We start from the raw sequence: 11,416 nt of genomic DNA, 5'->3' as shown, positions 1-11,416 counted from the left end.
TTTTCTAGTTCTTTATACATTCTGGATAAATCTTCTGTTGTATATATTGTTGGAAGAGAATTTCTTCCATTCTTTAGGCTGTCCTCATTCTGTTGATTATTTTCTTTGCTGTGCTGAACCATTTGAATTTCAACCAGTCTCAACCGTCAGGACTTGATCTTATTTATTGAACTAGTAACATGGGCTTCTCTCAGAGAGTCCCTGCCTGTGCACACATCTCCATGTACCTTGTCTGTGGCTGTCTCTACTGGTTTTAGAGCTTTGTGTCTTACACTGCGTCTGAATTGATGATTAGAGTCAGAGATAAGGCTGTTTTCTGGCTACATTCGTATTCAGGCTCCCAGCACTGTTGGAGGCTCTCTTATCCCCATTTTAAGAACACCCTGGCCACAAATTAGGTGGCTGTGAATGTGTGACTTTTTCTCTGAGTCCAATGATCTATTGGTCAGTGTGGCTGTCTTTGCACCAGTTTCAGCCATTTTTGTTGCTGTGGGTCTGTACTAGTTTTAGAAAACTAATGATGTTCCTTCTGCTTCAGATGCTTTTGCTACTTGAGGTCTTTTGTGCTTCCATTGGGAAATTTAAGATAGTTTCCTCTACCTCTGTGAGGAACACAATTGTTATTTTGATGACTATTGAAACAAGGCACAGATCTTTCTAGGTAATAGAGTCTTGTCAACAATTTTAATTCCACCCTCTCCCCGAACCTGAGCCTGAGCAGTCTTCCCACCATCTAGTTTCTTCCTCAGTGTTTTGAAGTTTTCATAGTAGTGATTTTTCCTCCCCTTGTAGGTCTACCTCTAGATATATATATTTTTGAAGCTTTGTGAATGGGACTCCCCATTTCCATTTGTTGAAAGTCTTTATCAGACCTAAGGGGAATCTTTAATATTTTTAAAGTGTAAAACAATATCCTCTGAAATCATGTGATTATTCTGATCAATCAGAAATGTTCCTTGATGAAGCTCACTGTAACATCTGGAGCACAAGAAGCATATTTCAACCTAGTATACCTAACACACCTTCAATTAACATTAAGCTATAGATAACGTTATATTATATGCTAACATGACAATATACAGTGGAAAAGATTGAGGGCATATCTCTAACGTCAGGAATGGAGAAACACCATTATTATTAAGTGTGGTGCTTAAGGTCCTAGGTGGAGGTATAACACAGGAGGAATGAGAGAGTAAAGCTGGGTAAGGAAGATGTCAGATTCCAGGCCTTGCCTTTTGAGTCAGTTGTACATGTGCAGTGGTATCTCACTGTGGACTTAGATTTTGTTGTCTTGGTGATTAATGGAGTTGAATACATTTGCACATGTCCACCTGTCAGCTAGGAAGTGTCATTTTTTCCCTATATGTTGGTTTATAGGTGTCCATTGAGTATTCTCCCGGGGAGCTTCATGCCACACCAGTTCATCAGTGGAGTGGGATGCAATGCTCACACATGGTTCGGCAGCTCGGAAGCATCTGCTGTTGGCTCACAGCTGACACCTCAGAGCTGTCTTCACATGGTGATAAGGTAAGCAAGCGGCCCTTTCGAGCCTCTTTCATAAGGGAAACAATCTCATTCATGAGGCTGTGCCCCTAAATGTTATCATACGGGGATCAGCTTTCACCATATAAACTGACAGGATCAAATATTTAATTTGAGTACTTGAGTTCCTGACCATTTTACAATAGTTGTTTTTCCAGTTCCCCTTCTTCTCCTTCCTTCCCCCTCTTCCTCTTTCTCCTTGATCCTCCCCCTTCCTCTTTTCTCTCCTCTTTCCTCTTCTTCCCCCCTCTACATTTCCTTTCCCTCCTCTACCTCTCCCTTCTCTTCCCCCTCCCCTCTCCTTGTCTTTCCCCCTCCTCCCCATTCTCCTGTATTTCTTCCCCTCTTCTCTTCCCCTTCATTTTCCCTTCTCTTCTCCCTCCCTCACCTCTTCCTCATCCCCTTCTTATTCCTCTTCCTAATCAATACTGTTGTCTTTTTCCACCTCTGCCTAACAATTTATTGTCTCTCAGCTCCACGCCCTTCTCTTCGTTGCTGAGGCTCTGAAAATGACTTTAGTGTACCTATTTTTAGTGTTCACAGGTTAGGTTGAAGTTAAGCCTGGCCAGCAGAGGGCTCTGGAGAAAAGCTGCAAGGGAAAGGCAGCTTCTCAGGTCCCAGAGACTCTATAGTTTGTGTGGTCTAGCCTTGGCAGTATGTACAGCTCTGCCAGTACCAGCTCCTATACTGCATGGTGGCCGAGGTTACCCAGTGAGTATTCCAGTGTTTCCCAGTATCTCCCGCAAGGTGATTTTGTAGCAGTGAGAGTCCAGAGAGACACTTCTACGTGACCAGCCTTCTCCAGAGCCTTAGGAGATTGATCTCTACCAGTGTAGTGGTCCTGTGGAATGGGGCGTTAGCTTCCAGTTAGTTGAATCTCAGTCATATTCCACGTCTAGATTTAGTCTCACTACAGTTACCTCTCTCAATAGCAGTTGAATAGCGCCTTACATATGACTTTCTGCAAGCCTTGCCCTGTAAGCCTTTCCTGCTGCAATTGCTGTATTTGTGGCATTTTACTGTCACACTGTCTTATGTCAAACCTCTATGTCTTGCTTAACAAATTTGTTATCATGAGATTTTTCTAACAGCAAGTTTTAATTAATTTTCTGCAGCGTTTTATAGACCATTAGGTCTTACCCATAGGATTCAAAGTCATTGCAGCTCCCTTGTAACTTAATTCTTTCCTTCCCTATTTTTTTAGTGGTTTCTGATGTTTATTGACACTGGTTCAATAGTTATCTGTATTCCATATTCTTTTTTTTTGGCTCCATCTTTATCCTGGATTGATTTTGAATATCTTGTCATTCATAATTTCACAACTGAAACTTTATAACAGCAGAATTATCCAAAAGGATATATTTAAAGAAGCACCATCCATGTCTTACTCATGAGTTCTTCCCCATTGTCCTTACCCTTCTTAATAGATGCTGTTAGTAAACAATCCTCTTAGTGTCTGATATATCATTTCTGTATTTACTTTGCACAAGTATGTATGTTTTTGTGTATTAATACCATATCAGTCAGAGGTATCCAGGAAGTAAAGCCAACAGTATACAAAGTCGTATTCTGTGTAATTACACATATATTTTAAGAAAGTTTTTTCTATTACACCGGCTTATGCAATTAGAGGTGGAAAGTCCCATCGCGACTGTCTGTAGGCTGGAGAGCTTCTAAGTGTAAGAAGCTGGAAGCGATGAAACAAGGGACACTAATGACGTGACCGCTATCGGAGACCGAGACCTGGGCCCCGGACTTGCTGATGTAGTGACCGCTATCGGAGACCGAGACCTGGGCCCTGGACTTGCTGATGTAGTGACCGCTATCGGAGACCGAGACCTGGGCCCCGGACTTGCTGATGTAGTGACCGCTATCGGAGACCGAGACCTGGGCCCCGGACTTGCTGATGTAGTGACCGCTATCGGAGACCGAGACCTGGGCCCCGGACTTGCTGATGTAGTGACCGCTATCGGAGACTGAGACCTGGGCCCCGGACTTGCTGATGTAGTGACCGCTATCGGAGACCGAGACCTGGGCCCCGGGCTTGCTGATGTAGTGACCGCTATCGGAGACCGAGACCTGGGCCCCGGACTTGCTGATGTAGTGACCGCTATCGGAGACCGAGACCTGGGCCCCGGACTTGCTGATGTAGTGACCACTATCGGAGACCGAGACCTGGGCCCCGGACTTGCTGATGTAGTGACCGCTATCGGAGACCGAGACCTGGGCCCCGGACTTGCTGATGTAGTGAAGAAGTTGGACTCTGATGCCCATGGTGGTGGCAGCAATAAGCAGTCTTTCAGGAAGAACTGAGCTTACAGGACTTGGTTGACCCCTCCTTGGTCCACTGTTTTTTCATCTGGGCTCTAAGCCTATTGGATGGTATTACTACATTGGAGGTGTGTTTTCCCTCATCACTTGCTGCTCTATATGTCAGTCCTCTCTGTATTCACTTAGACTCTCTCTCTCTCTTGGTGCAATCAAGTCAGTCATGAGTCACCACTGTCTTCAGTGCAATCATGATGCATGATCATTTTTTTCTTTTTCTTTTTTATTGGATATCTTTTATTTACATTTCAAATGTTATTCCCTTTCCCGGTTTCTAGGACATATGCCCCATCCCATCCCCCTCCCTTCTTCTATAAGAGTGTTCCCATTCCCATCCCCCCTTTAACCACCCCTGTCCTGATATTCCCCTACGCTGGGGGTTGAACCTTGGCAGAACCAAGGACTTCTCCTTCCATTGGTGCCCAACAAGGCCAATCTCTGCTACATACGCAGCTGGAGCCATGGGTCAGGTTTGTATAGTCTTTGGGTAGTGGTTTAGTCCCCAGGAGCTTTGTTTGGTTGACACTGTTGTTCTCATTATGTAACAAGCTCTTTCAGCTCCTCCAGTCCTTTTTCTAATTCCCCCAAAGAGGGTCCTGTTCTCAGCTTAGTGGTTTGCTGCTAGCATTGCCCTCTGTATTTGACATATTCTGGCTGTGTCTCTCAGGAGGCATCTATATCCGATTCCTGTCAGCATGCACTTCTTAGCTTCACCCATCTTATCTAGTCTTGGTGGCTGTATGTATATAGGGCACATGTGGGGCAGGCTCTGAATGGCTGTTCCTTTAGTCTCTGCTCCGAACTCTGTCTCCATATTCCCTCCTATGAATATTTTTGTTTCCCCTTTTAAGGAGGAGTGAAGCATCTGCACTTTGGTCATCCTTCTTGAGCTTCGTGTGGTCTGTGGATTGTATCTTGGGTAATTCAAGCTTTTGGGCCAATATCCACTTATCAGTGAATGTATACCATGTGTATTTTTCTGTGATTGGGTTGCCTCACTCAGGATGATATTTTTTAGTTCAATCCATTCTTATCTCCTGTACAAACTCAAGTCCAAATGGATCAAGGACCTCCACATAAAACCAGATACACTGAATCTAATAGAAGAGAAAATGGGGAAGAGCTTCGAACACATGGGCAGAGGGGAAAATTTCCTGAACAGAACACCAATGGCTTATGCTCTAAGATCAAGAATCAACAAATGGAACCTCGTAAAACTGGAAATCTTTAGTAAGGCAAAGGGCACTCTCAATAGGACACAACCAATAGATTGGGAAAAGTTCTTTATCAATCCTGCATCCCATAGAGGGTTATTATCCAATATATACGAAGAACTCAAGAAGTTAGAATCTAGAGAACCAAATAATCTCTTTTAAAAATAGGGTGCAGGGCTAAACAAAGAATTCTTAACTAAGGAATATTGAAAGGCCAAGAAGCACCTAAAGAAATGTTCAACATCCTTTGTCTTTGGGGAAATGCAAATCAAAATGACCCTGAAATTCCACCTCACACCAGTCAGAATGACTAAGATAAAAAACTCAGGTGACAGCAGATGCTGGTGATGATGTGGAGAAAGAGGAACACTCCTCCATTGTTGGTGAAATTGCAAGCTGGTAAAACCATTCTGGAAATCAGTCTGGAGGTTCCTCAGAAAATTGGACATAGTACTATCTAAGGACCCAGTTATAAAACTCCTGAGCATGTACCCAAAAGATACTCCAACATATAACAAGGACACAGTCTCTACTGTGTTCATAGCAGCCATATTTATAATAGCCAGAAGGTGGAAAGAACCCAGATGTCTTTCAACAGAGGAATGGATGCAGAAAATGTGGTACATTTATACAATGGAATACTATTTGGCTATTAAAAACAATGACTTCATGAAATTCATAGGTTAATGGACAGAACTACAAAATATCATCCTGAGTCAGGTAACTAAGCCAAAAAGAACATTCTTGGTATGCATTCAATGGTAAGTGGATATCAGCTCAAAAGTTCGGAATAGGCAGGATACAATTCACAGACCACATGAAGCTCGAGAAGGAAGACCAAAGTGTGGATGCTTCTGTCCTTCTGAGACGGCAGAACAAAATACTCACAGGAGGAAATATAGTCCTGAAGTTCTAAAGTAGCATGGAGATATTACACAGGGCAACAATGGGATGACAGAGAGGAGTCCTGTTGAGGGTCCAATATTGATGGTATCTCTAAAGCCAGAGTTCTCAATCCAGACCAATGACTCACTGCAAGTGAAGATGTGTGAACAGAGGGCTTTACTGTGGTACACCCTGTGATATTCTATAGCTTCCACGATAAAATGTTTCCTATGTCTTATTGTTTGCTTGTTTGTTTATGTGTTTTCTATCTTGGGGTTAAGGGGAGGTCACCAGGGTGAAGGGTGGATTTGAAGGGAGGAGGGAAAAGAGCAGGATTTGTGTACATGAGGTGAAACTGAAAAGTAATCAGTAAATCATTAAAAAAGCCCTCTATATTGTGATGGTGTTATGGCTCTTGAACATTCACAAGAACACAGCTTCCCTTAAAACATTATGCTAAGAAAAACCAGTTCCTCATAACTATCCTGAAGGGATTCTTGTCCTCTTAGTAACCCAGAAGAAATAGTAAACTGGTTGAGAGTAAGTGACGCTGTCAGGACACAAGAACCTATTGAACCAAAACATATTTCACATTTCATATTTCATCTCTCAAAAGTCCCATGTTGGAGACACAGCTATGGTGTTTTGGAATTCAGTAGATTTAAAATCAAGCATGGAAACATTTAGCAAGAAAGTTTATTTCATGAAATTAAAACATTAATATAATTAATCAAGTTGTTAACAGATATCAGCGCTTTTCAATTCATTTAAATTTATTTAGGGACACCCATCCTTTCAACCAGAGACAAGTGAAAAGTCCTCTTTCCCGCATCTTAGTCTCTATGTCCTCTCATACATATGGAGTAGATACCTAAGTAAATATCATCAAGTTGGAGAAAGTGGTAAATAGGAGTTATGAGTATCTTAATGCTTACTAGACATTGTGATGAGCTCTGTGACTACAAGGCAAATCCAATCCTGTTTCTCAAGAACCCATTCTCTTTTTGAAATGGCTGACACCTACATCATTTTGTTGCTGCTGTGCCACCAATTAGAACACATAGCATAATGTGCTGGGGAAGCAAAAGCAAGGCTAAGTTTGTTTTGCTTAAGAAGCTTGAGAATGACACATGTAAATGTGCATACACATCAGATGGCTCATGAGCCCCTGCTTCAGTTCCAGGGGGACCTGACACCTCTGTTTTCTGCATATAAAACTATAGATTGTGTGGGCATATGGAAGCCTATTTGTCCTAGGACATCTCTCTTCTCTTCACTTCTCCGAGTTTGCCTTCATTTTTGATATGTGATGAATTGTTGAAGGAGCCATCATCTGATGCTGTCAAAAACAGAACAGCAAATATTAGCAAAGGCTTTCAGCAGGGTGCCTCTCCTCTCTTATTGGGGTGATTAGACTTGTGCTAAAATCAGGGATGCTGTCACAGGAGCATGTGTCAATCCTCAGATTGCTCCAAACAGAGACAAGCCAAAGCAGAAATTAGCATATATGACAATACATGTCAGGACTAGGAAAACACCCTACTGAAGTACAGCTGAAGGTTTCCCGAATGACAGTGCTTTAGAAAGGAACAGTGGTACCAGTGTCCTCGAGAGGCAAGTCTTCTAAGGCATCATCCGCAGCCCTCAACATCTGCTGGAGTGCAGCAAAGATCAGAACATCCTTCAGAGGCTCCAACATTCGCTCTGAAGCATAATTGCTGACCATCAAGATATTAGCCACAGGAATATTTAGCATGTTTCGGACATTCTGTACCTGTGGAAAATGTATTTAAGATGCATTTTACGTAGAAATACATTCATGAAGCATACTTATGTATACATAGGAAAATTTTATGTTTACATAGTATAAATTTACTGAATATTAAATACAATTAATGGCAGGAACTGAAATGGTAATGGCTTGATAAATCCTCTTCAGGATAAAATTATAATATGGATAATTATGGTTGTAAGGCAAAATACAAGCTGGACCAAACTGAGCAATCAATCCAGTTATTTGTACTAATGAGGACTGAACTCAAGGCGTCAAACACACTTGCAAGTCTCTCTCATTGAGCTTTGTCTACATCCCCTTGTTCCCCTTTATTTTAAGACATGGTCTTGAATTTACTCTGTAGCCCAAAACAGGCCTTAAACTTGCAAGCCTCTGGTATCAGCTTCTGAGCATCAGACTTGCAGAACTACACCCACCTTGACCTAATCCTCATCTCACGTATGAACAATCATGCATGCATACACACACACATGCATGCACACATATACACGCACACACAAACGCTGACTTGGGGGAGAGAGAGAAGACAGTAAGTGAGCACATAGCTGTGATTCTATCCCCATATCATCTGATTATAAGCACCACCTTTTACCTGGTTTAGAGAAGTCATATTTTCTGTCATGTTTACAAGATTGTCGTCGAGAACCTCATCACAGTCACTCACATTTGTAAGCAAGGCTACACATCCTACACCTGAATCAAACAGACACCGTTATTATAAAAATGTGCCAAGATAGTTTTTAAATGTATGCATAAACACCATTCTCTTTAAGATGATTTGAAAAGTTGGATGAGAGACATCGCCAATAACCTCAGTGTGGAGCAAGATCCTCCCAAGATTGTTTCCTTCTGAAAGGAAAGCGCACTTGGAGATGGATCTAAACTCACAGTAAATCTGAAAACTTGGTGCACTTTCACAGTGAGAAATTTCTACTGCACCACTGAACTAAAGAATCCATTAGGTAAAGCAAGTTAAGACTGTTATAATATGTTTCTACATATCTATTACAAAGGTTAATCTTTAATAATGACAACAATAATACCAAATATTAGAAAAATACGGAAAACCTGGGTTGGTCATGTAGCCCTAATTGGAATGTAACATAGAGTCATTTTTCTGAGTAGCATTTTGGTGATTATTTTTTAATTAATATTTATTTTCTTTATGATATGGAAGTCTTACCCTTAGGGAACTGTGATCCCTAAAAAATTAAAACTCTAATATTCAGAAGGATTTTTTATCATATCTAAAACCTAGACAATGTGTAAACACATCCTGATACACCAGGGAATATTACTTATCTACCAAAGAATAAACAATGACCATATAGACAGTCTGACATGAACTTGGAAGGGTGTTAGTTAGGCCAAGTTAAAATAGCCAACCTCAAAATGTATCCTATGAATGAATTATCCTTTTCATATAAAATTCTCAAATGAAGATATAACCATAAAGATGTGGTCACAAGTAGTTAGGGATGGCACACAGTCAGAATGTGATCTTCGTAGAGATGAGATGATTCTGTATCCTGGGTTGTAGACATAGCTGTGTAGTCATAAATTGTTATCTATGTGTGATGAAACAGTGTCAGTTCCCTTGTTTTGATCTTACTAGCTAATTCCTGTGAGAAGGTGAGTCCCTTTAAAAACCTCAGGAGGGTTATAAAAGTTCAACCTATAGACAATCTAGGTCTTCAGTTCTGAAGGCTAACATACTTCAATTAGGCAAGTTTTTCCACAGTCCCTTCTGCACTTGCCACCAAGTTGGGACTCAGGGCGTTTGCCCAGGTTAGAGAGCATGTGCATCTTCACTACTTCCTTTGCAACTTCCTGTGAAATGGTAATCATTTCAAAAATTTCCAACGCTTACACAACGAAACTTACCGCAGTCTACTACATCTTTTCGAATTTTTTTCAGCTTTGCCACCATTTTATCAGATAGTGTATCGACAGAGTTGATGTCTAGGACAAAAGCCACATAGTGAATCCTGTCCTTCAGAGGTGGAGAGGCAGTATAAGTGAACTGTTTCAGCTTAATTGGCTCGCGTGGGTTGAACTGTACAGAAAAAGAAGTTGACACTCACTTTGCAGAGCCTCTGCAAAGTTGTACAGCAGAAGGCATGGCTGCTCAGTCTCCTCCTTCCCCAGCTTCTTCTCAGGTTGTTTAGTTAAAGCTTCCTCCCAGCTTGCTTTTTCATTGCCAAGATCTCACTCACCAGAGCTCTTTCAAAGATAAATGGCTTTATTGTTATGGTAAAAATGTTAATTAGCCACTAAAATAGTTAAAGAAAAATGCAAAGGATACTTTTAGAATCTTAACTCAAATCTCCAATATCCAGAAGCAAATATCATTAAGAATTTCTAGGCATCTGTGATGATTTGCAAACGCTCGGCCCAGGGAGTGGCCCTATTAGAAGGTGTGGCCTTGTTGGAGGAAGTGTGTCACTGTGATGACCTTCCTCCTAGCTGCCTGAGGATGCCCAGTCTGTTCCTGGCTTCCTTCAGTTGAAGATGTAAAACTCAGGTTGTCCTGCGTCATGGCTGCCTGGATGCTGCCATGCTCCCGCCTTGATGGTAATGGACTGAACCTCTGGACCTGTAAGCCAGCCCCAATTAAATGTTGTCCTTTATAAAACTTACATTGATCATAGTGTCTGTTCACAGCAAAAAGACCCTAACTAAGACAGCAGCCTTTAAGGTTTCTCTTTGTGAATTTTGCATGCTTACCTGGACTCATGGATGGGGAGGGGCAGAGAGGAGAGAATGAATGACAATTAAACTTAAAGACTAGGATTCCTTCTTACTTTTTTCAAGGCGAAATAAGGTGAAGTAAAATGGAAGAAATACCAACTTCCAAGTTAGCGTGTCCTTACCACAAACAAGATAGACTGTGAAACATGTCAAATGTTTATGTTGGACTGAATTGACTTGCTCCTTGCTATGAAACCTGAGGGCCTTAGTGATGTGACTCTCCCCTCCCCATAACTTTGTAATTCTTTGAGCTAACTAGACTGTAAGTCTCTTGAAAATAATGCCTGCGCTTTTAATTAACAGTGGATTTTTTTCAGTGATTCTTTTCAGGTTTGGAACAAAATATATTTTTAATAAATAATTTCAAATGAATGAATGATCAAAAAATCAAGCTTTTCAATGAAGCTCAACTGAGAGGGGAAAAAAGACCATTGTCTAGAAATGGAAGCTGGTTCCATTATATCCCACACCTAAAAGTGAGGTGCTAAATTGTTAACTCTGTGAATACTTACAGTGTATTACTATTGCTCTCAGATGTTCTAGGACACAGATTGTGATGTTCTTACATTTCATATATTTAAAATCAAGATAGGGCCTCTGGGAACAGGAAGATAGGGGCATTCAATGCTGAGGTCCAGACTCTGCCCCGATCTGAAGGGACCCGGTCAAACAGCTCCCTGCACCCAAATCCTGTGGGAGGAAGAGATAGACTTTCAGAGAGAAGGCAGGGCAGGTGTTTATGGTTGTTGCCCTCATGGAGAGCTGAAACCTGACTCTGAGTAGCGACTTCAGGCACAAGACCAGAGGTAAGACCAACTTTTCTGCTCCAAGTGACCTGGCTGGTGAACTCAGGACACATGCTCACAGGAACACCTGAAGACCAGTAAACAGGAACGACTAC

The 11,416-nt window shown here is 41.5% G+C and overlaps 1 protein-coding gene across 2 annotated transcripts in view; it reads right to left on the bottom strand.

Annotated features, from left to right (window-relative positions):
• Positions 1-6,647: 6,647 nt before the first annotated feature.
• The window catches only part of Ifi44l (interferon-induced protein 44-like), a 37,559-nt gene continuing 32,790 nt past the window's right edge, over positions 6,648-11,416 (bottom strand). Inside the window, 4 exon segments of one of the 2 annotated variants that reach the window (NM_001446941.1) lie at positions 6,648-7,308; positions 7,569-7,743; positions 8,357-8,457; positions 9,649-9,820. In NM_001446941.1, coding sequence (NP_001433870.1) covers positions 7,223-7,308; positions 7,569-7,743; positions 8,357-8,457; positions 9,649-9,820 — 534 coding nt within the window. In that variant the 3' untranslated portion in view covers positions 6,648-7,222. 2 annotated transcript variants of the gene reach the window in all.

The sequence above is a fragment of the Rattus norvegicus genome, chromosome 2 (assembly GCF_021556685.1).
Source record: "Rattus norvegicus strain SHRSP/BbbUtx chromosome 2, alternate assembly SHRSP_T2T, whole genome shotgun sequence".
Classification (NCBI taxonomy): domain Eukaryota; kingdom Metazoa; phylum Chordata; class Mammalia; order Rodentia; family Muridae; genus Rattus; species Rattus norvegicus.
Note: the sequence above shows the minus strand (reverse complement) of the source record. Positions and strands in the feature narration are given on the sequence as shown.